At 43.9% G+C, this 27,366-nt stretch overlaps 2 protein-coding genes across 5 annotated transcripts in view; one reads left to right on the forward strand and one right to left on the reverse strand.

Annotated features, from left to right (window-relative positions):
- kansl3 (KAT8 regulatory NSL complex subunit 3) overlaps window positions 1-26,002 on the forward strand; it is an 81,342-nt gene extending 55,340 nt beyond the window's left edge. For 3 of the 4 annotated variants that reach the window (XM_060856578.1, XM_060856580.1, XM_060856579.1), the window contains 8 exons: window positions 5,503-5,691; window positions 6,601-6,685; window positions 12,716-12,882; window positions 14,095-14,192; window positions 16,654-16,840; window positions 22,837-23,018; window positions 24,242-24,395; window positions 25,302-26,002. In XM_060856578.1, coding sequence (XP_060712561.1) covers window positions 5,503-5,691; window positions 6,601-6,685; window positions 12,716-12,882; window positions 14,095-14,192; window positions 16,654-16,840; window positions 22,837-23,018; window positions 24,242-24,395; window positions 25,302-25,720 — 1,481 coding nt within the window. In that variant the 3' untranslated portion in view covers window positions 25,721-26,002. Of the gene's footprint in view, window positions 1-5,502; window positions 5,692-6,600; window positions 6,686-12,715; window positions 12,883-14,094; window positions 14,193-16,653; window positions 16,841-22,836; window positions 23,068-24,241; window positions 24,396-25,301 lie in introns of those variants that run through there. The other variant, XM_060856582.1, reaches the window with a different exon arrangement.
- Window positions 25,992-27,366, reverse strand: part of LOC132836981 (cytochrome c oxidase subunit 5B, mitochondrial-like) — a 1,820-nt gene continuing 445 nt past the window's right edge. Inside the window, exons 2-4 of the mRNA XM_060856587.1 lie at window positions 26,942-27,012; window positions 26,478-26,577; window positions 25,992-26,251 (exon numbers count right to left, since the gene is read on the reverse strand). Coding sequence (XP_060712570.1) covers window positions 26,145-26,251; window positions 26,478-26,577; window positions 26,942-27,012 — 278 coding nt within the window. The 3' untranslated portion in view covers window positions 25,992-26,144. The remainder of the gene's footprint in view (window positions 26,252-26,477; window positions 26,578-26,941; window positions 27,013-27,366) is intronic.

Raw genomic sequence — 27,366 nt, forward strand, 5'->3', positions numbered from 1 at the left:
AATGTGTTGCTGGAAAAGCGCAGCAGGTCAGGCAGCATCAAAGGAACAGGAGAATCGACGTTTCGGGCATAAGCCCTTCTTCAGGAAGGCTTCTTCAGTTAGAACAATACAGCGCAGAACAGGCCCTTTGGCCCTCGATGTTGCACCGAACTGTGAATCATTCTAAGCTCATTCCCCTACACTATCCCATCATCATCCATGTGCTTATCCAAGGTTTGTTTAAATCTCCCTAACATGGCTGAGTAAACTACATTGGCTGGTACTCTTTTACCACTCTCTGTATAAAGAACCTGCCTCTGGCATTTGTCTTAAATCTATCACTCAATTTGTCGTTATGCCCCCTCGTACAAGCTGACGTCATCATCCGAGGAAAGAGACTTTCACTGTCTACCCTATCTAATCCTCTGTCTCTATCAAATCCCCTCTTAGCCGCCGCCTTTCCAATGAGAACAGACCCAAGTCTCTCAGTTTTTCCTTATAAGACCTTCCCTCCAGACCAGCTAACATCCTGGTAAATCTTCTCTGCACCTTTTCCAATGCTTCCACATCCTTCCCGAAATATGGCGACCAGAACTGTGCACAAATATTCCAAGTGTGGCCGTACTCGTGTTTTGTATAGTTGCAGCATGACATTGCAGCGGTAGAACTCAATCCCTCTACCAATGAAATGTCACGTGTCATAGTGCTATTAAGGAGGCATATCAACCTTAGTGGCAACTATCAGGGATCTATATACATGGACTCCAAAATCCCTCTGCACATTCACACTACCAAGAATTTTTCCATTGACCCAGTACTCTGCCTTCTTGTTATTCTTCCCATCTCCTGCTAAAAAACGACATTTGTGTCTTCTCTTGGCTTGTTTACTCCCAATTCCTTGCTAAATGCCCAACATCCCAACTCTGACGTGAAAACATCCAAAAATGGCGTGCTGGTATCCCACTTTGCACTGAATCCCAGTCATCTTTCACCCTTTTGCTAGCTGACGATCTGCATTGACTATCAGTTAAACAGCACTCCGGTTTAAAACTTCGTTATTATTTTCAGTTCATCTGTGGCTTTGACACTCTAATTTTTGTCATCTGCTGCTCAAAAATTATTTGTACTACGCTCATTCCAACTTCTTGCGCAACTCTGAGTTTAATTTTTGCTTTATGCTGTGTAATTTTTCCCTTTCTGCACAAATCTGCCTTCCTTTCCTATCTTAAAGGATATTTCTTACATCATTGCTTTTTGAGAAAGCCTTCATCTGCCCAAATATTTATGAACATGTCTTGGTGTCAAAAGCTGTTTTAACATGTGTGTGTGTTATGCTTTCAGGCATCTTTTTCCTTTTAAGCAAATGTATTCCATGATTGTCACTGTTTTAACAGGAATTAAACGAATGTCCAACAAATGGAGATAAGGCTGCTCCTCCAGGATATTCAGAGAATTAGAATTATACATTAATGATCTGGACAAAGGAACTGTGAGGACATTGTTGTCAAACAAAACTAGTGTCATTTACAAGATACCATGCTAGAAATGTACCAAAAAAACCACTACATCAGATAAACTATTAGGAAACTTGCCACCAGGATACATGAACACCAATTGGCCATCGAAAGACAAACCCACTATCACTAGTTTCCATACATACAGACAAAGAAGGACATCACTTTGACTGGGACAATGCACACATCCTAGGACAGGCAAAACAAAGACACGCATGAGAATTCTTAGAAGCAGGACATCTTAACCAGAACTCCCTCAATAAACACACGGATTTTGATCCTGTCTACCTTCCCTTTAAAGAAAACCGAAATGACATCAACCACCTTCTGATGATGTTACCTAATATGGTGACGAAACATCTGAAAACAAACCTTAAGTTCAGCAACCTAACTTACAGACTTATGATCAGCATATTACGCAAGTCAAAATGTTGGTGATTTAGATGTCAATTATTGTGGAATTTGTAGCCAAGCAGGAAACAGATTGCATTCTTGTATACTGAGTCTGATGATATCGAGAACAATATCTGCTGATGTATGAAGTGCGTTGTAATCTTGCGAATTTATTGAGCATATAAATTTGGAGTAGTGAATTGGCAAGGTTGCACATGTATTATAATGTGGGGACAATTTTATGAAGGCACACAAGGAGGCCAGTTGGGTTTCTCTGGACAGCTCCTTTCTTCCATCGTCTTCCCCCTTATCTTGTAAGTTTGTTTATATCTAGTGCTAATCCACTTCTCATTTGACATAATTGATTTTCCACTTACACTCTCCTCACAGGCAGCAGGTTCTAGATTGTTAACACCAGTGGCGTATAATATTTTTCTACATATCCCTTTGCGTGTTTTGACCAAAATGTTGAATTTATATCATGTCGTCTTTGTACAAGAAACTCAAATAAGGTAACTCAATTTGATTGGAAGAACAGAAATTCTGAATATTGTTCTAATTGTTGGGGAAATACAAATATTGTTTCTCTGAGGGATTTAGTCTCTTGTACAAAAACACAAGCTTGAAATGTTGGTGCAGCAAGCAATTTGGAAAGTGAATGAGATGGGTATCAGGGTGGCTCACTGATTAACACTGCTTCCTCACAGCACCCTATCCTTTTTTTATAGTCAGAGCATTGAGAATAGGAGTTGGGAGGTCATGTTGTGGCTGTACAGGACATTGGTTAGGCCACTTTTGGAATGTTGCATGCAATTTTGCTCTCCTTCCTGTAGGAAGGATGTTGTGAAACTTGTAAATCTTTTCTGAACCCTTGCAAGGATGTTCCCAGGATTGGAGGGTTTGAGCTTTCTGGAGATGATCAATAGGGCAGTTTTCCATGGAGCACTGGAGGCTGAGGGGTAATTTTGTGGAGGTTTATAAAATCAAGAGGGGCGTGGTTAGGGTAAACAGGCAAGGTCTTTTCCCTGGGGTGGGTGAGTCCAGAACTAGAGGGCAGAGGTTTAGGGTGAGAGGGGAAAGATTTAAAAGGGACCTAAGGGGCAACTTTTACACATAGAGGATGATGCGTCTATGGAATGAGCTGCCAGTGGAAGTGATAGAGACTGGTACACTTGCAACATTTAACTGGCATCTGGCTGGGTATATGAATAGGAATGGTTTAGAGGGATATGGACCAAGTGCTGGCAAATGGAACTAGATTAATTTAGGATAGGTTGGGCTGAAGGGTCTGTTTCCATGCTGTACATCTCTGATTCATGACTCCACATGTGGAGTTTGCACATTTTTCCCGTGTCTGCACAGGTTTCCTCTGGGTGCTGCTGTTTCCTTCCTCAGTTCAAAGATGTGCAGGTTAGGTGGATTGGCCATGGGAAATGTGGGGTTGTAGGGATCGGACGGCAGCGAGATGAGTCTGGATGGGATTTTCTTCAGAGGGTTGGGTTGTACTTGATGGGCCAAATGCCCTGCTTCCACACTGTCTGGATTCTATGAAATAGTATGTGGGCTTTTATTACAAGCTGCTTGGAGTGTACAGGTAAGGAAGCCTCGCTCCACTGAGCTGAGCTATCACGTGACTGCAAGTGGAATGTCATGGGAAATGCTGCCACCAGCCACCAGGAATTATGCACTTCAACATGGTGCAACAGAAGTTGACTAATCTGATTCCAGCAATGACAGAGATTGGGAACATAAACTCTCAAGTTCAGAAACATGTAAGGTGACCTCGAAGGATCTGGAAGTTCCTGTGCAGGTCAATATGAGTCAACCCTTTTAACGTCTGTACACATTTGCAGCTGTTTCAAATAACCTGAAGAATCCGCATGCTTAAATGCATGGACGCGCAGTATTGAAGAAACAGAGGGTGTGACTAGGCACTGAATGTTGGACTGTTTGACCATGTGAATGCCTGCAGTCCTCAATAGTTTCTCTTCCTTTTGGAGACTCTGTGCTTTAAAGCTGGGGCCATCTACTTGAGTACATCTCAGTGATTGAAGCTGATCATTTTATTCCATGGACACAGTAGGAACAGGTGTAGATCTTTTAGCCTCTCCATCCTGTTCTGCCATTCAATGAGATAATGATTGATCTGTGGCCTAATTCCATGTACCTGCCTTTGGCCAGTATCCCTTACATTTTTCTTAAGCAAAGATATTATCTATCTCAAGTTTGAAACTAATCTAGAACAGAAACTAATCTAGAACAGAAACTAATCTAGAACAGAAACTAATCTAGAACAGAAACTAATCTAGAACAGAAAGAACTTGGTGGTACAGAAGGACAGATCTTAACTTTAATGTAGCAACTTGAGAAATTGGAGCAAGAGTACAGCTCCTTGAACCTGCTCCTCCGCTCAGTACAACTGTGCTGAAGTTGGACACGTTATTCCATTTTCCCTCCTGATCTATGAATCCCTCCGTTTCTTCATCCACCAAAACTCTGTGCATTTCTGTCTTGAGACTGGCTGTCCAGAGTTCTCTTGGTTAGAGAATGCGAAGATCCCCACTCAGAGTAACGGATGTTTTTTTTTACACAGCCAAGCTCTTAGAGCACTTTCAAAGTGCAACTTGTTTATGATCTTGAAGGTAAGTTTCAGATGCAAGGACTCAAGCTTCCTCCATCTTGTCACCTGCCAATTTGTCATTTTAACCATGTATTCTTTTCTCCCTCAGATGTTGTCCAGTTTCCCTTAAATGTACTGACATTGTCTGCTCCGGTCACTCATATGTTGGTGACTTCCACAGTCGCACTGGACCTTCCAAACTTGCTTCTGGGTTTTCTGACTTCTCTCCCTTGTGAATTCACTTTTAGTTTCCCATCACCTCCCCAAAAGCATGAGTAGCTCTTTACAGAGTGATAGTGGACTGGCTTTGCTGAGGTGATTCTAATTGTATGAGTTCCATCTCACTGAAACCAGTTCCCATATTCCAAGAATTCAGAGCCCACCTTCCTGTTATCTACCTCTGGCCTTTTGTTCAGCTGCTCATGTTGGAAGCTGGAAGTTAGAGTTATACAGTTTACAGAATAGAAAGAGGTTATTTGACCCATCATGCCTGCTCCAAACGTTTTTCAATTCTTGATTCAGAGCCTTGAATATGATCAACACCGGAGCACCTATAGCTGCCTCGGTTCGAAAATTCCAAAGTTTTGCAACTTCCTGAGTGAGGAAATAATTGCTTCTTATTAAAATAGTCGATCCCCTTAACCTGCTACCCTGCGATTGCTACTTTGACTTTTTTCCAGCCAGGGCACAGAACCTCTCAACATTGAGCTTATCAAGCCTTGGCAAAAAGGAGAACTCCTCCTTTGTTTTCAGTTCACTAAAATGGGAGTTTTAAACATCCACCTGGGAGGACCGTAGGAGCCTTGATCTAATCATCTCTTTTCCTGACAATGAGGCTCGTGCCCAGTGCTGCATATTGTGTCAGCCTAAAGCATTTGTCCCACTACTGGCTGGTATTGACTTGTGAAATGAGACTAGCGGTTAAAGTGACTGCAACTTTTCTTGCTCCTTTCCTGCACTGCTCTACCGGTTACGTTGCACTTTGCTGAATTTCAGTTCCATTGTCCTCGGAGCAGCAAGAGCTAGCAGAGCCGGAGGACGTAAAGAGCCAACTGAAAAGACGGCAGCCATCGAGCCCAACTCAAGTGGTCTCCAAGCCAGCAAAAAGAGCCAAAATCAAAGTGACCATACTTTCGCAAGGAGAGCCATCAGCTACCACCATGCCTTTCACAGGTGCCAAGGAAGGTAAGAGGATAGCTTGCTGTTGGGCTTCATTCTGTGATTCAGTGCCTCAAGAAACAGGAAAAGCAACTAGTCCCAGAGCTAGTGTGGAATCAGCGCTTGTCCCATTTCCTTTCTTTTGCATGATCTTCCTCCAAGACCACTCCCTTCAGAATCTGAAGCCTCGGCTGAGTGACCCAACTTCCTCCCCTCCTCACTAGCACCACTCTGGATCTGAGTCTCCTCCATCCCTTTTGGAATATCAGAGCAGTAATTGCTATAACAGAAGGGTATGCCTCACTTTTTCCTGACTGTCCTATATGATAAAGATTCAGCATGGCCTAGAAATTTTGGGGAATAAGCGTAGGGCAACAAAGAGAGAAAGAGGTGTTGTCTAATAGTGTTGCTGTTCTGAGAAGATTTGGCCATTAGGTCTCTCAGTCTTCATACAGATGCTTCACGGTAGCGCTGAGCATCCTCAGGAATTGGTCTTTCTGGTTCTTTTCCATGATCTGTAGCATTTTACTTTGTGGGTCCACCTTCTCTTTTCCTTTGTAAAGCTCTAATGTTTACTGAGGACCAGGGTCCAGATTGTACTCCCAGGATCTTGGAAGGTTAGATGCTGCTCTGATAGTCCAACAAGGGATGATGGAGAGAATCGGGTCCAGTGCGATGCTGGTAGGGTGGGGTGGAGGTTGTGTAACTGAACTGGGGCTTTAGAAGCTGAAGGGAGTGGTCTTGGAGGAGAATCCTGCAACAGGAAGGAAATGGGACAAGGGCAGATTCCACTACACCTCTGGGACCAGTTGCGTTTGCATACCAGAGAATGGGATTTAACCAAAGTTAAGCCGCAATGCTCTCTGACCATGAAGAGTCTTGACTCAGCACTTTCAAGCTGATAGAGACATTTGATTTATTTTTCCTTGCCAACAGGTGGGGCAGGGAAACCTTTAACGTTGTCATTGAGCCAGCCAGGATCTAGTAGCAAGGAACCGGCTGGAACTGTCACAGGTCCGAGGTGAGTGCTGTCTCGCATGTTTCACTTGGTGTAATACTGTTCAAGAAATCTATCGGCAGAACGATGGGCCAATTGTTTTATCACTGGCCAGTTTTACTGACACAGGTTGTACAAGGTGGCGAAATCAGAATGGCGCTGCTGTTCAGGTACTTGGAGTTTTGACTCTCTTTGAGCTCTTTCAGTACAAAGCAGTTGTTACTCGAGAATGCAGAAACTATGCCAGTTGTCCATTCATTACTTGTTCAATCTCTCCACACTTTCCTCCTGGCTGTGATATGACCAATGTCCCAGTATCTGACCACAGTATGTTCTATCTTCTATCATTTCCACACAGTTGCAGATTCTCATTGGCGTCTGCATCCATCAGTCTGGTCTACATGTGCACCATTGAGTCTCCACTGAGCTTGAAAGCATTGTGTCTGGTGCCTTGTCATAGAATTCCAAATTTGAGCTTTCCTTGGTAGCATTCTTGTTATTTCCCTCCACACCCTCACCACTTATTGCCTGAAAAGGTTTCTTCTCACGTCATCTTTCCTGCTTTTGCCAATCGACTTAAATTTGTGTCTTCTGGTTCTGAATCCTTTCACCAAAGAACAATATCTCCCATGCACTTTGTCTACGCGCTTCCTAATTATGAAAACTTAAATCGGATCACTTGGCCAAGCGAACATACCCAGCTCTCTCGTGTTAAGATAACTGAAATCCTTCCTCCCTGGAAATGTTTTGACCATCATTTTCCACTCCCATACCTCCAAATAAACCTTTCACCACCTCCTTGAATTCTGGTTGATCTCCCAGTTGAGGCAGAACCAGTGTTTACACCAATTTATCGTAATTTCCTTCTTACCTTCCCCTGTCCCTTTCAATCATTTAGTGCACAAATCACCACAGGTGCCCAGCTCGTAATGCTGTTTAGAGTTATACCCTTTGTTTGATATTGTCCCTCTTTTATAGGTTGTATCTCACTTCACGTTCTCCCCATGAAATTTCCCTTGCCACCTGTCCTCGCATTCTATGAACTGGTTGATGTCCTTTTCAAGCTTTGAACTATCCTGCTTATAGTTCACAAGACCTGTAAGTTTTGTGTCGTTCAGAAATGTTCCCCTGCACACCAGGTGTAGATCATTAAACTATATCAGGAAAGGCATGGGTCCTCTCCACATTAATCCCCCAAGGCATCCCTCCCTCCAGTCTAAAATGCAAGCATTCACTACTATTATCTGTTTCTTGTTGTTCAGCACTATTGTATCTATGTTGCTCCAGTAGCTTTTATTTTGAGTGCTCTAACTTTGCTGACAAACTTGTGTTGTGACACTTTGCCAAATGCCTTTTGGAGATCAGTGTATGCCATGTTTTCTACAAAACTGTTTTTGAAACCTCGGTAAGCTATTGGTAAATTGCAACAGGAATTAAAGAGTCGGGTGTTATAGAATGTAGAACATAGAACAATACAGCGCGGAACAGGTCCTTCGGCCCTCGATGTTGCACCGACCTGTGCACTATTCTCAGCTCGTCCCCCTACACTATCCCACCATCATCCATGTGCTTATCTAAGGATTGTTTAAATCTCCCTAATGTGGCTGAGTTGTCAACATTGACAGGTAGGCCATTCCACGCCCTTACCACTCTCTGCGTAAAGAACCTGCCTCTGACATCTGTCTGAAATCTATCACCCCATAATTTGTAGCTATGCCCCCTCGTACAAGCTGACGTCATCATCCAAGGAAAAAGACTTTCACTGTCTCCCCTATCCAATCTTCTGATCAGCTTGTATGTCTCTATCAAATCCCCTGTTAGCCGCCTTTGCAATGAGAACAGACCGAAGTCTCTTAGCCTTTCCTCCAGACCAGGCAACGTCCTCATATATCTCCACATCCTTCCCGAAATATAGCGACCAGAAATGTGCACAATATTCCAAGTGTGGCCGCACTAGTGTTTTGTCGAGTTGCAGATTGAAATGAGGCTAGGAATGTCTTCTGCATTCACCCAGCAGAGGGATGGAATATGCGAGCTTGCAGGGAAAGAATAGGTGAATGAGGTTGATTGCTAACCCTGAGCTGCACCGATTGACAATATCCTGAGCAAGACAATTGTATTTGTGATTTTTGCTTCCATTCAAGAGCTGCAGACCAAGAGCTTTAAATTTTGGCTGAATCACTGGCCTTTCTGCCTGGTTCTGGTGAGGAACCATTAATGTGCTGCTAAAGACTGAATTGCAGGTAGTGACAGTCAAACCTTTTCACTGCAGTGAACCCTTAGACCCACTGAATAGGCAGTCCTACAACTTAAGAGTACAGGGTGGTTTTCAGCTGGAAGTCTGAACGCAGAGGTCCTGGCAGAAAGGGTCACAGATATGTCTGGGCCTGATGGTTTGTTTGTTTTGAAGTACTTTTCATATGTGTGGATCACAAGCCAAGTCTCATTTCATGGCTAGTCTCCACTAATCGACTTTAGATTAGATTAAATTCCCTACAGCCCTTTGGCCCAACAAGTACACACCGACTCTCAGACAGTTGAGTCCTGGCAATATCCTTGTAAGTTTCTTCTGCACTCTTTCCAATTGAATAACATCCAATTTAATAACAGCAACGTGACCAAAACTGGACATAACACTCAGCAAGTGCAACCTTACCAGTGTCCTGTACAACTACAACATAACTTTGCAACTTTGATACTCAGTGATCTAACTGATGAAGGCCAGTGTGCCAAAAGCTGCCTTCACTGCCCTGTTATCTGATCATTGCTCCATTGCCTTTTGGGGGATCTTGCTGTCTCTAAATTGATTGTTGCATTTTGTACTGTATAGCAGTGATAACCCCCTCGAATGTACTTAACAAGCTTAAAAATTATAGCCCTTATGGGATGTTATAGCCATCACAGAAACACTGTGATGGAGGGAGGGACAGGACTAGTAGCTTAACGGGCCAGGTTACAGGTGCTTTCGGCAGGATAGAGGTGGTGGAAGGACGGGAGGGGGAGTTGAAGTTTTGATTAAAGCAAGTATCACAGCAGTAATCAGAGATGAAACAACTGAGTAATCATCCAGTGAGGCTTTGGAGGTGGAGCTAAAAATAAGAAAGGGATGGTGACTTTATTGGGGTTGTATTATAGGCCCTTAAATAGTCAACGGGAATGAGAGGAACAAATATACAGAGAGATTGGGGAGAGTTGCAAGAGCAATAGGGTTGTCATAGTCGGAGATTTTAATTTTCCTGAGATAGACTGGAACTGCCAAAGTGTTAAGGGCTTAGATGGGGTGCAAGTTGTTCAGTGCGTTCAGGAAAGTTTCCTCAAGCAGTATCTCAAGGAATTGCAAATTGAACACTCCCTCGCTGACATTCTTGTTATTTCCCTCCAGATCCTAACCACTTGCTAATTGAAAAGGTTTTTCTTCATGCTGTCTTTCCTGCTTTTGGGAAATAGGGCCAGACAGGTGATGGAGATGACAGTGAAGGAGCACTTTGGGACCAGTGATCTTAGTTGTATTAATTTTAAAAAGTTATGGAGAAGGTCAAAACTAGTTCTCAAATTCTAAATCGGGGCAAGGGGAACTTTGATGGAATTAGACCGGAGCTTGCAGGGGTTGATTGGAGTAGTTTGCAGGCAAAAGCTCCTCCGGCAAGTGGAAGGCCTTTAAAAGTGAGAGTGTGGAGTTCAAGGTCTATATGTTCTGTGAGGGTGAAGGGCAAAGATATCGAGGCTCTGATCAGAAAGATGAAGGAGGTATGGCTCAGGTACAGGTAGCTGAGATCAAGAGAATCCCTGGAGATGGAAAGGTGATACAGGAGTTTACTGAATAAGGAAATTCGGAGAGTGAAAAGGGGGCACGCGATAGCCTTGGCTGAGAAGACTGGGGTGAATCCAAAGAAGTTCTTTAAGTATATTTAAAGAAAAAGAACTAGCGAGAGAGGATAAGGCCCCTCAAGGATCAAAGTGAACACCCACATATAGAACTGCAGGAGATGGGCGAGTTTCTCCTCTGTGTTTACCGTGGAGAAAGACAAGAGAACTTGGGGAAGTCAGTGCTGATATCTTGGGGACAGTCCAGAGAACAACCGAGGAGGCGTTGGATGTATTGGAATCTGTGAAGGTAGATAAATCTCCCTGTCTTGACTAGACATATCCAAGAACACTTCAAGGGGCTAGAAAATAAATTGTGGTGGCTCTCGCTGTCATTTTTGTGTCATTGTTCACCACGAGTGAGGTCCTGGAAGACTGGAGGAAAGTGAACGTTGTGTCCTTATTCAAGAAGGACTGTGAAGAAAAGCCTGGTGACTATAGACCAGTAAGCCTAACATCTGTGGTGGGTAAGTTAGTTGAGAAGATTCTGAGAGGTAAGATATACTTGCATTTAGAAAGACGGTTTGATTAGGAGTAGTTATCATGGCTTTGTGTGTAGGAGATCACGACTCACAAATTTGTTAGAGTTCTTTGATGAAGTGACCAGGAAGGTTGACTAGGGCAGAGTGGTAGACCAAGTCTGTATGAATTTCAGGAAGGCTTGTGCTAAGGTTCCACATGGTAGGCTCCTCTGGAAGGTTAGATCACATGGAGTCCAGGGGTGCTGGAAAATTGGATACACAATTGGCTTGATGGTAGGAAGCAGAGGGTAATAGTGGAGGGATGCTTGTCGGGCTGGAAGCCTGTGACTGGCGTAGTACCTCCAGGGTCGGTACTGGGCCCAATGCTATTATCTATATCGATGATTTGGATGAAAATGTACAAGGCGTGATCAGTAATTTTGCACATGACACTAAAATAGGACGTATTGTGGATAGTGAGGAAGGTTATCAGAAACTGCAACCGGATCTTGAACAGATGGAGAAGTGGGCCGAGAAATGTCAAATGGAGTTTAATATAGATAAGTGTGAGATCTTGCATTGCAGGAAGTCAAATGAAGGTAGGAGTTTCATGGCGGATAATAGGGCCTTAAGGAGTGTGATGAACCAGGCACCTTGGTGTTCAGGTGCACGATTCCGTGCAAGTGAAGTCACAGACAGAGCAATGAAGAAGGCTTTTAGCACACTGGCCTTCAATCAGGGCATTGAGTATAGAAGTTGGGAAGTTACGTTGCAGTGGTACAGGATGTTGGTGAGGCCGAACTTGGAGTATTATGTTGGGTTTGAGTCACTTTGCTCTAGGAAGGATGTTATTAAACTGGAAAGAGTGGAGCAGAAATTTACAAGGATGTTGCCAGGTCTCAGTGGTCTGAGTTATAGGGAGAGGTTGGACAAGCTGGGACCTTTTTCTTCAGTATGTAAAAGGTGAGGGGGAATCTTATGGAACTGTACAAGATTATAAGAGGTATGGATAGAGTGAATGCACTCAGTCTTTTTCTTAGGTTTGGGGAATCAAGAACTAGATGGCTTCAGTTTAAGATAGAAGGGAAAGAATAAAAGGGAACCTGAGGGGCAACGTTTTTACACACAGGATGGTGTGCACGTGGAATGAGCTGCCAGCAGAAGTGGCTGAAGCAGATGCATTAATAACATTTAAAAGACATTTGGACAAATACATGGATTGGGAAGGTTTAGAAGGATATCCGCTAAATGCAGGGACATTGGGTTAGTGTCGATGGACATTTTGGTAGCATGAGCCAATTTGGGCCAAAGGGTGTGTCTCTATCCTGTAGGACTCTAATTAGGAGCAAGAGTTGGCCATTTGGCTCCTTGTCTGCTCTGCCATTCATCAAGATCACGACAGACATTCCTACCTCCCTCCACTATTCTTTAGACATGGAAGTCAATCAATCTTTGTGCTAAACATATTCAGTGACCCCCCTTTTCCATTGTTTTGTGGAGAAATGAACTTCTTGAACTTATGAATTTCTCGGTGAAAAAACATTTCTCATCGTGAATGGACCATGTCCTTTTGTTCAATTGCGTCCCTTGCGCATGGGGACCATCCTTTCAATATATACCCTGTCAAGCCTCTTTCACGCGTAGACAGTGTTTTGAGACATTTATGGTTAAGAAATGTCGGTATTGCGTCCGTCATGTCATCGTTGCATTCTCTTGTCCGGTCGCCCAGATCGAATGTGGACGTGTTCTCCACTTGTCCGAGTACAATAACCTCACCTGCTCCAGCCGTCAGCACCACAGCCAGTGCCTTCCATACTATCCAGGCCAGATTGGTCACCCCACCAGGTTCCAATACTTCACAGCAACCGGTTCATTCTGCACCGAACACAGCATCAGGTATGAACACAGTCTTCTTTAATTTGTTACCTTTGCTTCGAGTAAATTCTGAGAAACTGTTTCTGGTGGAAGGAGGATTGGTAATCCTAAGGTACAAATTGCTAACAGAACTGAAGAAATGCTGAGAATGTTGATTTTGAGAAGCGAGAAATGTGACCTATGCAAATATGATTGGGCAGTGATGGGACAAGTCAATATGTAACTTGAGATTGGAAGCTGGTTATCTGAAAAACATTTGTTCTTGCAATAAAATTTTAACTGTGTGCCAATTTCTCCAAGTGTAAACCTCCCATACATGCGTGAATAACAATTTAGAATCTCATCTTGTAATCCGACCCTACACTTCAAAGAAATTAGAAATTTCATCTTTAATGATGGATTCTAGAATTTTACCTACAACCGAGGTTAGACTAATCGGCCTATAATTTTCCATCTTTAGTCTTGATTCTTTCTTGAACAAGGGGGTACAACAGCGATTTTCCAATCATCTGGGACTTACCCTGACTTCAGTGATTTTTGAAAGATTACAACCAATGCTTCCAATATTTCTTCGGCCACCTCCCTCACAATTCTACGATGTAGCCCATCGGCGTCAGGAGATTTATAAATTCTTTGGACCTTTATAGCTTTTCTAGCACTTTCTGTTTTGTAATGGTTACCGTACTCAACTCTGCTCCTTGACTCTCCTTAATTGTTGGGATATTAAGTTCTTCAGCGATTTCCTTATCTCCCATCACTAGCCTTCCTGCATCAATTTGGAGCGGCCCAGTTTCTACTTTTGTCTCTTGTTTGTTTCTTATGTGTTGAAAGAAAATGTTCCACAATTTCTAATGTTACTGGCTAGCTTACCTTCATATTTGATCCTTTCCTTCCTTATTTCTGTCTTTGTTATCGTCAGTTTGTTTTTGTAGTCTTCTCAATCTTCTGATTTTCCAGTGCTCTAGGTCACTGTATAGGCTCTCTCTTTTTCTGTGATACATTTCCTGACTTCCTTTGTCAGCCATGGCTGTCTAATTCTTTCCCCCTCCGCCCCACCCAGATAATCTTTCTTTTCTTTGGGATGAACCTCTGTACCGTGTCCTCAGTTACACCCAGAAACTCCTGCCACTGAGGCTCGTACCATCTCGGAGGCACTTAGGCTTGTGATTAGGCAGTGGTGCCCACATCTGCTGAAAGAATTTTTTAAAAACTGACCTTTTGGTTTGTGTTCAGGGACACAGTCGGCAAGTAGCCTGCTCCAAGGATTGAGCTTCAGTCTGCAGGACATTGGAACAAAAACTTCAAGCCTGTCATCTGCCAGCCCTGGCCAGGTATAGTTGTTACATATTGTACTTTTCAACCAACGTATAGAGAGAGAAGGTTTGAGAATGCATTGTTGCTTATTCTAACGAATGTAATAATGTCACCCACAAACAATTACTTCGCCTCGGCCAGGGTTGTGGAGCTAGGCGAGGTGTAAATATAACACTCATTTGTAAAAACATAATGATTTAATGAGTGAATTATCAATCTCTGGAATAAAATCCCCAGAGGTCACGATGGAAGCAATTGTTACTGATTCCCTCAAATGAAAATTGATTTCTAAAAAATAAATTAGATTTTGAATCAAGGATGTATGTATGACGTGCGGTGAGAGCATTGAGTTTTCGAGGACAGCCTTTTTTTCCACCTAACGTTCCCAGTGTTGTCCAAGTTGAAGTCTGGGTCTATTGTAGACTGACAATTAATGCAACTCTTGAAATGTTAAAAAATGAATGATTAATATCCTGGGGGTTACCGTTGATCAGAAGTTGAACTGGACAGGCCATAGAAACACTGTTCTGGATCAGTGGTGCTGGAAGAGCACAGCAGCTCAGGCAGCATCCGAGATGCAGCGAAATCGACGTTTCGGGCAAAAGCCCTTCATCAGGAATAAAGGCAGAGAGCCTGAAAGGTGGAGAGATAAGCTCGAGGAGGGTGGGGATGGGGATTAAGTAGCAAGAGTACAATGGGTGAGTGGGGGAGGGGATGAAGGTGATAGGTCAGGGAGGAGAGAGTGGAGTGGATAGGTGGAAAAGGAGCTAGGCAGGTCGGACAAGTCTGGACAAGTCATGGGGACAGTGCTGAGCTGGAAGTTTGGTGAACTGGGGTGAGGTGGGGGAAGGGGAAATGAGGAAACTGGTGAAGTCCACATTGATGTCCTGGGGTTGAAGTGTTCCGAGGCGGAAGATGAGGTGTTCTTCCTCCAGGCGTCTGGTGGTGAGGGAGCAGCGGTGAAGGAGGCCCAGGACCTCCATGTCCTCGGCAGAGTGGGAGGGGGAGTTGAAATGTTGGGCCACGGGGCGGTGTGGTTGATTTGGTGCGGGTGTCACGGAGATGTTCCCTAATGCGCTCTGCTAGGAGGTGCACAGTCTCCCCAATGTAGAGGAGACCGCATCGAGAGCAACGGATACAATAAATGATATCAGTGGATGTGCAGGTAAAACTTTGATGGATCTGGAAGGCTCCTTTAGGGCCTTGGATAGAGGTGAGGGAGGAGGTGTGGGCGCAGTTTTTACAGTTCCTGTGCTGGCAGGGGAAGGTGCCAGCATGGGAGGATGGGTCATAGGGGGGCGTGGACCTGACCAGGTAGTCACAGAGGGAACGGTCTTTGCGGAAGGGGTGAGGAGGGAAATATGTCCCTGGTGGTGGGGTCTTTTTGGAGGTGGCAGAAATGTCGGCGGATGATTTGGTTTATACGAAGGTTGGTAGGGTGGAAGGTGAGCACCAGGGGCGTTCTGTCCTTGTTACAGTTGGAGGAGTGGGGTCTGAGGGCGGAGGTGCGGGATGTGGACGAGATGCGTTGGAGGGCGTCTTTAACTATTTGGGAAGGAAAATTGCGATCTCTAAAGAAGGAGGCCATCTGGTGTGTTCTGTGGGGAAACTGGTCCTCCTAAAGGAGCCTTCCACATCCATCAAAGTGGATTTCGCTGCACCTCGGATGCTGCCTGAACTGCTGTGCTCTTCCAGCACCACTAATCCAGAATCTGGTTTCCAGCATCTGCAGTCATTGTTTTTGCCTCACAGAAACACTGTGGCTATAGGAGCAGATCAGAAGCTAGGACGTCTGCAGTGAGTAACTGACCACATGGCTCCTAAAGCCAGTTTGCCAGGATAAAGGGTTGTGATGGAAAGTTTTGCACCTACTGTTTGAGTACATCTCCAACAGCGCTTTGGAAGCTTCACGCCGTCCAAGACAAAGCAAGCTCACTAATTTACGACTCCAACCCCCATTTCAGCATCCACTTACCCTACCGCTGACGCTCGGGAGCAGCAATGTGTACCATCTACGAGATGACTTGCAAAAATTGACGAGAGCTCCTCGATCTGCACCTTGCAAATGCACAAACATTATTATCGAGAAGGACATTGGCAGTAGATTTGTAGGAACACCACCCTTGCAAATTCCCCTCACCATCCTGAATTTGATGTACATTGTCATTCTTTCAGTGTCACTGGGTCAAATTCCTGAAATTCCCTCCTTACAGCGCATGGACTGCAGTAATTCAAGAAGACAGCTGAACAACACTTTCTCTGGTGTGATGTGCGTGCAGCAAGCCAGGATTGGGAGACAGGGAGCTAGTTGAATGGGGTAGCCCATGGTGCTTAGCAAATTGAATTGGCTACAGTCACCTCCTCAGTAACTTGGACTCAACATCTCAGGTCTACCATGTTTTCAAGCCTTTCTGGCCATGTCTGATGCGATTAGTCCCTGTATCTGCCTTAGTGTTTCAGCAAACATGTCGTTCACAGGCTCCAAATGTGAAGAGTTCAAACTCCACCCTGGGCCATGTAACTGTGGCAGCAAATTCTGTTGTCCGCGCATCGCCTGCACCAGGATTCCTGGGTGGGAACGGGAGCAACAAATCTGCCACTATCCACCACCTGCTGAGCAATGGAGGATTGTCCAAACTGACAAGCAGCTCGTCCACCCTGTCAGGTACTGAGAGCAACGATAGAAGCTCACCCCTCTCTATCCTTTGACCTTGAATGTGAACAAAATATCTTTGTTGTATCATCAAATGTTGCAAACAATAACTGGATTGGTGTCTTTAACATTATACAATTGAAAATGACAAACAGGGAAATATTCAGACAGATGGCCAATGGTTTAAATTTATATATTCAGGAGGGTCTCAAAGTTGAGAGGTAAGATAGTGAAGTGGAGAGGTGTGAGGAGGGAATTCCAGGAATCAAGAAAAGTGAAGATACATTCAACAGTGCTGGAGCGATTGAAATCAGAGACAGTGAAGAGACCAGAGTTGAAGGACCACAGATATTTTGAGAACTTGTAGAATCACTACAGATGGCACATTTGGGATGGGGAGCAGCCTATGTGGATTTGAAAACAAAATGAGAATTTTAACATCAAGATATTAATTGAACTGGAGCCAATGTCACTTAGTGAGTAAAAGTGGTAGGGCAGAGGAGTTATCTACAATCTAAGACATCATTGTAGATTTGACTGACAGTCTTTTGGAGATTGGACTGAGAGACACCAGCGAGGCACATGATCGGCATAGTTGAATCCAGTTATACGTTGAGCGTACACATGAGGGTTTGAGCAGCAAATCAGCTGGCGTTCTGGAGGTGGACTAGCACTTGTCCTGATGATGCAAAAATGAGATCACAGGTCCGTCACAGAGTCAAATGACGACAAGAATGTGATCAGACAAACCCATTGATTGTTGCTGAACATTGAAATCAGTATCTAGGGAACACTGTTCAAAACAGGAACTGGACAAAATATTGTTTGAATCTTCCTAATATTTACCTGAAGGAAATTGCAGCATCAATCAGCAACATCAGAGGAGTCGATAAAGGTGCGGGTCGTAGAGATGTACAGCACGGAAACAGACCCTTTGGTCCAGCTCATCCATCCCGACCAGATATCCTAAATTAATGTAGTCTCGTGCCAGCATTCGGCCCATGTCCCTCAAAGCCCTTCCTATTCATATACCCATCGAGGTGCCATTTAAATGCTGTAATTGTACCAGCCTCCAACACTTCCTCTGTCAGCTCATTCCATACATGCACCACTCTGTGTGAAAAAGGTGCCCCTTTGGTCCCTTTTAAATCTTTCCCTGCTCACCCTAAACCTATGCCCTCTAGTTCGAGACTTCCCAACTTCAGGGAAAAAGACTTTGTCTATTTACTCTACCCATGCCCCTTATGATTTTATCAACCTCTATAAGGTCACATCTCAGCCTCCGATGCTCCAGGGAAAACAATCCCAGCCTATTCAGCCTGTCCTTATAGTTCAAATCCTGCACCCCAGCCAACATTCTTGTAAATCTTTTCTGAACCCTTTCAAGATTCACAACATCCTTCTGATAGGAAGGAGACCAGAATTGGACACAGTATTCCAAAAGTGGCATAACCAATGTCCTGTACAGCCACAACATGACCTCCCGACTCCTATACTCAGTGCTCTGACCATTAAAGGAAAGCATGCCAAACATCATCTTCTCTGCCCTACCTACCTGCAACTTCACTTCTGAGGAACCAAGAACCTGAATCCAAGTTTTCTTTGTTCATCAACACTCTCCAGCACCTAACCGTAAAGTGTATAAGTCCTACCCTGATTTGCCTTTCCAAAATGAAGCGTCTCTCATTTATCTAAATTAAATTCCATCTGCCATTTGTTAGCCCATTGGCCCATCTGATGAAGATCTCGTTGCCCTCTGAGGTAATCGTCTTCACTGTCCACCTCAACTCCAATTTCAGTGTTGTCTGCAAATTTATTAACAACATCTCCTATGTTCACATCCACATCACTCCTCTTCGTTATTTCTTCAACAAATTCAGTCAAGTTAGCGAGACATGATTTCCCACACACAAAATCATATTGAATATTCATAATCAGTCCTTGCCTTTCCAAATACATCTAAATCCTGTCCCTCGGGATTACCTCCAACTGCCCACCACCGACGTCGGCTCAACAATTGATAGTTCCCCTCCAGTCTTTCGGCACCTCGCCTTTGACTATTGATGGTACAACTATCTTAGCAAGGGACCCAGCCATCGATTCCCTAGCTTCCCACTGAGTTCTAGGGTATACCTGATCAGGCCCTGGGATTTATGCATCTATTTCCCCACATTGTGTATTTTCCATGTCCTTCTCCACAGTCAACAGTGTTGCCCAATATTTGTTTCATCTGTACTCCATCTCCTGTGGTTCCACACATAGGGCTGCTTTGCTGATCTTTGAGGGTCCCTATTATCTCCCTAGTTACCCTTTTGTCCTTAATATATTCATAAAATCCCCTTGTATTCTCCTTTACTTCATTTGCCAAATCTATCTCATACCCCCTTTTTGCCCTCCTGATTTCTCTCGAGTCTCCTGCTACTGCCTTTACACTCTGCTGAGGAGTCACTCGATCACTGCTGCCTATTGCTTGACACGCACTTCCTTCGTTTTCTTAACTAAAACCTCCATTTCTCTCATCATCGAACATTCCCTACATCTATTAGTCATCGCTTTTCACATGAACAGGAACATACTGTATCCGGACTCTCGTTATCTCGTTTCAAAGATTTTGCTTTTTCCAGCTGTCCATTTTCCTGCGCTCATCCACTCCCAATCAATTTTTGAAAGTAGTTGCCTAATACTGTCAAAATTGCTCTTCTTCCAATTTAGAAGCTTAACTTTTTGATCCGGTCTATCCGTTTCCATCACTATTTTAAGACTAATAGAACTTTGGTTGCTGCCCCCAAAGGTTCCCACTGACCCCTCAATCACTTGCCCTGCCTTATTTCTCCAGAGTATGTCAAGGTTTGCGCCTTCTCTAGTAGGTGCAGCCACATTTTGAATTGGAAAGTTTTCTTGTAAGCACTTAACAAATTCCTCTCCATGTAAACCCTTACGACTATGGCAGTCCAAGTCTATGTTTGGGAAGTTAAAATCCCCTACCATAAGCACCCTAGTATTCTTGCAGATAACTGAAATCTCTTTACAAATTTGTTACTCAATTTCCCGCAGACTATTGAAAGGTGGGGGGGGATCTGTAGTACAATCGCAGTAAGGCGATCATCCCTTCCTTATTTCTCAGTTCCACCCAAATAACTTCCCTGAACATATTCCCAGGAATATCATCCCTAAGTACAGCTGTGATGTTATCTCAAGTCAAAAAACACCACTCCCCTTTCTGTCTTTCCTGTAGCCTTTGCATCCTGGAACATTAAGCTGCCAGTGCTGTCTATCCCTGAGCCAAGTCTCTGGAATTACTATGATTTAGGGTGTAGGTTTGCTCGCTGAGCTGTAGGTTTGATATCCAGACGTTTCATTACCTGGCTCGGTAACATCATCAGTGGTGACCTCCAAGTGAAGCGAAGCTGTTGTCTCCTGCTTTCTATTTATATGTTTGTCTTGGATGGGGGTTCCTGGGGTTTGTGGTGATGTCATTTCCTGTCCGTTTTCTTAGGGGTTGACAGATGGCATCTAGATCTATGTATTTGTTTATGGCGTTGTGGTTGGAGTGCCAGACCTCTAGGAATTCTCTGGCTTGTCTTTGCTAACCATGTCCCAGGATAGATGTGTTGCCCCAGTCGAAATGGTGTTTTTTTTTTCATCCGTGTGTAGGGTGACGAGGGAGAAAGGGTCATGTCTTTTTGTGGCAGGGACAGGCTCCTCTTCCCAACCCATACCAGTCTCAGACTGCTCTCTTTCCTCACTATCACGGTGGATCCCAGCCCCACCACCTTACTCGTTTAAATCCTCCCGAGCAGCTCTTGCAAATCACCCTGCCAGTATATTAATCCCCTTCCAATTCAGATGCAATCTGTCCTCCTTAAACAGGACACTTTTACCCCAGAAGAGATTCCAATGATCCTTAAATGTGAACCCAGCACCAGCTTATCAGCCACGCATTCATCTGCTCTATCCTCTTATTCCTACCTTGACTAGCTCGTAGCACTAGGTGTAATCCAGATATTACTGCCCTCGATGACCTTTTTAAATTCCTGCCTAATTTCCTATATTTCCTCAGAATCTCAATCTTTTTCCTTCCTATATTGCGAGTTTCGTTGTGTACTACAACCCTGTTCCTGGTCCCTCTCCCCTTTGGGATATTAATCACTCTGTCTGAGATATCCTTGGTCCTGCCTCCAGGGAGCCAACACACCATTCTGATCTCTCGCTGTCAGCTGCAGAAATGTCTGTCTGTGCCTCTGACCAGAGAGTCCTCTAACACAATCAGTCGCTTGGAACCTGACGTACATTGTTACCTTTCAGCCAGTCTCAGTACCAGAAACTTGGCCGTTCACGCTACATTCCCCTGAAAGTCCATCACTCCACCTTCCAAACATCTTCTCAAACTGAATACTTGTTTGATATGGCAATAACCACAGAAGACTTGTGCAGTACTTTCTCCCTCTCCCACCTTTGCTGGTGATAACCCATCTACCTGACTTATTGTGGACCAGGCCAGACCCCCTCAAAAGATTTGAAGAAAGTGGGCTAAAACTGAACTTTTCTGGGTTTTTTCAGCAGAAACAAGGTGAATATTCCAGCAAGAATGCAGCAGGTCAAACAACTCTGTTTTAAACAAAAACACATGAACAAAAGAAAACTGAATTTAGAATACCTCAACCTGAGCTACAAATCTTCTCAAAACTCATTAATACCGTAACTACTTGAAACCCAACCAACACGAAAATGCAACTTAACAAAGAGCTGTTCCGATTTCTTAGTGCAAGAGTCTGTGTTTCAATTTGCCTTTTTGCCAAGGGATGTTTGAGAGCTGCCAGAGAAGATCAGCATGGAGCTGTTTCTTTGGGTCCCCAGCTCAAACTTGACCAGCAGGTTCAAGTTGACTGCTTGCTAAAACCAAACCTTGTGAATTGGGAGAACTGGCCACTCCCCATTTCATTGTGCAAGTGATTGCAGAAAAAACTGAAAAGCCTTTTCAAGTAGATATTTCCAGACCTATCGGAGCCTGACCCCTTTTAGAAAAAACCAAGGTCAGAATAACCTTGTTGAAAAAGGAGCATCATCAGAAACTGTAACTGCGGTTTTTCTCACTTCCTATGAGTGCCATGCATCCCACTTCCATGGTGCCTGTAAATTCCTCATCGCCTGACTGATGCTCCAGCTGATCCATTTGATCTGATAGGATTGGCAAACAAAGACACTCGCTGCAGACCTAATCATCAGTAACATGGAAACTCTTTCTAATCTCCCATATCTGACAGGAAGAACACATTACTCAATTAAAGGCCATCTTGGCACTTGAACAATCTACAAGACTCAAAAATAGCCTTAATGCTCTTAAAAAGAACAACTCCAGGCTAACTTAGTACCTATGAGTTATATTTTTATAATTTAATCAAGGGACAGATATTATCAGTGTACCGGAGAAAGGGTTTTTTGGGAGGCAGCCAAGTAGGATTGCAACAGCTAATTGTATTATGTTGATTCAAAATTCGATTCACTCTCATATAGAATATGCGAGCTCAGACAACAAATGGTGATTGGAACCAGACTCTGCTTTTTATTGAAATAAAAATGGAAAGTGCCAAAAATCATCAGTAGGTCAGGCAGCATTTGTGGGGAGAGAAGCCAACTTAATGTTTCAGCTCAATGAGTTTTGAAACATCTTGTTTTACATTCATGTTGACCTAGGACTGAAATGTTGACCAGAACTTCCAGACTTCTCTTGGAAACCATGTGATAGGGACCGTTTTTTATTATATCTGATTGACAGGTGGCCTTTTACTGGTACAGTGCTCCCTCAGTACTGTCCAGAAAAGCCAGCCTGAATTATGGGCTGAAGTCTCTGGAATATGACTATGACTTTTATCCCAAATAGGTGGGAACTAGTTAGTCACAGGCGGTGCCTAGCTTTTGTAAATATTTTACGAAATCAGCTCTGTCCTGCAGCCTGTATGCCGTGGCCAACATTATGACCCAAATTCATTTTCCCTCCATGTTCTCAGGTGTGAAGCCTCCAACCACGATCACTGTGACCCTGAGGACCCAGGGCAACCGAGTGTCATCCCTAAGTCAACCCAGTACCGCCAATGCCATGCCCAGCTTATGTAGCACGGTGGGTAGCCAGGTTCTCAAGCTCGACGAAATTGATCAAGAGGGCAAAATGCAGGCGGCACAGAATCAGCAGGTGACTATCCTGGCGTCTCATCTTTTCCAAAGACCGCAGGAAATGTCAGGTATTTTTAAAAAAATAACAATCTGGTTTAAATAGCAAAGTGGGAGTGAGAAATGTTTACTCCTAAAACGAGGTAGAGACTGGATATAGCGCTGTCACCATAAAACAAACAAGAAACGTTTACAACAGGACATGTACTTGAGTTGAGTAGATGCGGGACAATTTCCTAAACACATGTAGCAAGGATCAGAAAGCAATTTAAAAAGCTGGTGCAATGTTTGCCTTCATCAGAAGGGAGCAGGAGGATGTAAGGTTGAAAGTTATGTTACAACTGTACAGAACTCTGGTTAGACCTCATCAAACGTACAGCTTTTAGTTCTGGGCACAGGGAAGACAAGTTGACAAGACAAGCGAGCACAGCACAGTTTCAGTGTCATAGCTGCAGTTGTTTAAGATCAAATTTTACCTGAACAAGGCTTGGTTTCATTTCTGTTCAGAAGACTCAGTGATATGTTTTGGGGTATTTCACATGACTAAAAGAATTGATAACGTAGGTTAAAAGAAATTCTTTCCTCTTGTTGCTGGTGGTCCAGAATTTGCAAAGTTTATTGAAAACAAGCTGTTTGAGTTTGATGCCATGTAAGCTCTTCTCCACAAAAGTAGTGAAGTGCATGCCTTCCCTTCCCCAATAAAGCATATAAAATAGTTAAAATTGAGAATGATTGTTTGTGTCAGGTCTGAGTATCTGTGGTGGACTGAAATCAGTTAGAAGTGGTGCTGACGTACAATGCAGCATGATCAGACACAATGATGGAACCAGGTAGATGGACTAAATGGCCTGTCTCCTTTTGAAATAGACATGAGGGGAAGAATTGAAACACTTCCAACTGTGCAAGATGAAGACTTTGCATCTAACTTAGAGAAACTTGAGATCTCTGAATCAAGTCCATGCTTTGTCTGCCCTGGGAACATTTGATGGAAAGAGAGGTTACTTTGCTTTGCAACTATCCTGCACTGATACAGCATGGATGAGATACAGAGTAAGCCAAGTGATGGAGGTGCAATGTTTTTCATTGATTTGAGTCCACTTTGATTTTGGGATTGCCAGATGAGGTGGTGTTTCCTGTTTTGCAAGTTAAAACAGCTCTTACTTTGAGGTAGTTTTCTACATCTGACCTATATTCCCATAAAACTGTGGTCACGTTGCCTTTGACCTTGCCTTTTTCTCTCTGCAGTGCTGTGAGTCTATGTTATCGGTCCCGAGCTCCCAAGGCATGAGCACAATCAAACAGACCAGTGCATCGGGAGATGTCAGCAAAGGTCATTCCCCTGTTGAAATTGCTTCAGTGGAGAAGATTCCAGAGTCCCAGTCTTCAGCTGCAGTTGTAGGTGAGGCCAGATCCAGGGCAGGTTGATACTGGCTTTGAGCTGAAATTGTGGTTTGGAATCTTTGTTCAATATTAACTGTCAACATCATAAATTGTTTCCATGTCACCAATGCTGTTCATAAAATGTTGTCTAATCCTTGATAAATAGTGAGGGTGCACTGCAGAAATGCTGTTGTGGTGTTTGATGGAGACAGTACCTCGCGTGGGGAAGCAACCGAATTTTGGATGATAAATCATGAGTTTCTAAGTGCTCATTACATATATGCCTTGAAAAGATTGAAGCAGTTGGTCCCCTTTTCTCAAGAACTAAACGGCTTTATCAGATCATCATCAAAAACCTTATTGTCCCAATCAGTACTGCTGTGATAGAGAGCAAGGTCCTGGAATGGCACAGTGTACAATTTAGAGAAGGATTTGGCTGACGGTGAAAGTTTGTAGAAGTGCAATTTATCCCCAAAATAGGCTTGGTGGAGGTGGGAGGGAGTGAAGAAAGATGCTCAGCTCCTGATGTGGATGGTCAGGAGACAGTGGGCACAGACACTTGTTTGAGTCTAAATAATTTTACCTTTGAATTAAGCTGAATGCCTCATTTTCTGAAGATGAGCTGGTACGCACACCAAGAAACTATGATATACTTGACTGAGTGTTCATGATATGAAGGTACCGCTGTAGGATGTCAGAAGCCCTGCAAGACCGCATCAAAGACCAACGGGTTTATTAGAAATCACAAGCTTTCAAACCACTGCTCCTCCTCCTCAAGGAGAGGTGTTATGAAAGCTTGTGATTTCAAATAAACATTTCAATTTAAACTTGGTGTCGTGTGACTTCTGAGATGTCATGGCCTGGGGCTGAGCCATTACCATGTGTTAGTCCAGTCAGTTTGTTTATCCCTCTCATTCTTTTCCAGTGACTACGAGTCCAACAAAAACTCTTTACGTGATGTCTGATGCCAAGATGTCTGCCCTCACCAAGTCTATCGTAAGTCCAGCCGAAGCCTGCCCTCTGAAATTGTCGGGGACCTCTTCATTGACTGCAGCTGGCCCGATCGTGGCTCCCTCCACCTGTACGGCGATGCTTTCTAAAGTGGGGCCTGTCCTACAGAGTACTTCAAAGAGCGTCATCCTCAGCCCTAAGGGTGAAGTATCATCTGCAACAGCTGGGGAAAGATTTGGCCATGCTTCACCTGTCTCTGTGCTCAGTACCAGCGAGACCCTTGGCAAGATGCCTTCAGTGATGGATCAAGGGAGCACCATTATCCATACTACAGAAATGACCCAGCCCTCCAGTAAACTGTCACCAGGCACACAACAAGGGCCCTGCAGTTAACTTAAACTGCCACTCGTTCACTCAGTGATCAATGACCTATTTACACAGAGGACAGTTGATTTTTCTTTGCTCGTTATGATATAAAATGCATTGTTTTCAGTGTTTGTAACACTTCTCTTCTTTGGAAAAAGGTAAAGTTACATTTCTCTTCTGCAGTATTCTCACGGTTGCAGTTATTAGACTGAGGCACATGTTGAAATACTTGCTCCACCCCATTGACCCATGTGTTTCAGCACTCTTATGATGACAAATAAAAGTGAAGAAACAGCTGTGACAGGTAAACTTGATGTTTAATATTTTCTATTTCTGCAAGAATATAGTGACTAACAACGGAGTGTACAACATTGAGTCCCAAACCACAAACACCAAGTGAGATCCATGGAATGCAGTTGAGTAAACCGACTGTACCCTACACTGTCCTCATTCAGTGATGGTGGGGTACCAGTTGGTAATGAGCCCCACAGGAAGGGCAGCGCTGAGCATCTCCCTCATGAAGCCAAAACCAGATAACTGCAGTATTGTCTTCCTCACCTGCAAAACAAGATTCAACATGAATAAACACAAATCAATGCTGAGCACATCACTGCTGTGCAGCACAGAACATACTGCTACTTCTGAGGTACCAGGGCCCCTTCCTGGGCAAACAGTCTTGTTACTCATCGGTAAGTTTGCGTAAGTAGCAAGACTGGTCTCGGTTACTGAAAATTCGAGGCATAATTGGCCTAGAATCGTACGCGTGGACAGTTATCATACTTACAAACGCAGCCTACAAGCCTCTTGTTGGTGACAGATGGTACTATGTGAGGATCGTCCTTGGTCCCAGCGTATTCCTTGGGTTTCAACATATTGAAGGGATCCTGAAGAAAACAACATAAGTAAGTTGAAGTAGCCCTGCTCACTGCCTGGACTGCACATCTCTGTTGTACGATCAAACGATAATAGGGATGGCCTGGCCTCGGGAAGCAAAGGCTGCAATCGGTGTGGGTTCAAAGGGTCTGTGCACAGCGAGGACCAAGAGGTTAGGGACTCCACATCTAAATTAATCCACATATTTGTGTCTCTCACTTCTGCAACTTAGCAATTGATGACAGAATCTCAATGCTCATGCCACCATCACCTCAATTCAAGCAGGCTAATATACAGACCAATGGTCCCAAGCCATCCTCACTTCCCCCTAACAATGACCTTCTCATTTAGGATCTCCAAAGACATGTGACATACCTTTCCAGTTTTCATAGCCTGCATGATCATCTTTTCTATACCAGTCGCTTGCTCTTCATCTGTCGGAATCCCTGTTTTTCAAAAGTGAAAGCATGCTGATCAGAAACTTATGACACAAACAGATGGGTTTTCTGTTTGGCTCACTTAGATTTGAACGTCCTGTACATAATTTCTGTTTATCCAAAACTGAATCTTGATCTTTATTCCCCAACATTGTACCTTGAATAACCTACCTGTTTAGAACAAAGAACTTTATGCAACTTCCAAGAATGACAGGTGCCACCGCTTCATAGCTCGATACCCCCTCTCTCCTCCTCCTTCCCCTCTCCTCCTCCCTCCCTCCTCCTCCTTTCCCTCCTCCCTCTCTCCTCCCCTCTTCGCTCCTCCCCCTCTGCTCCTCCTCCTCCCTCCCTCCCCCTCCCCCC

Source organism: Hemiscyllium ocellatum, chromosome 48 (genome assembly GCF_020745735.1).
Source record: "Hemiscyllium ocellatum isolate sHemOce1 chromosome 48, sHemOce1.pat.X.cur, whole genome shotgun sequence".
NCBI classification, from domain to species: Eukaryota; Metazoa; Chordata; class Chondrichthyes; order Orectolobiformes; family Hemiscylliidae; genus Hemiscyllium; species Hemiscyllium ocellatum.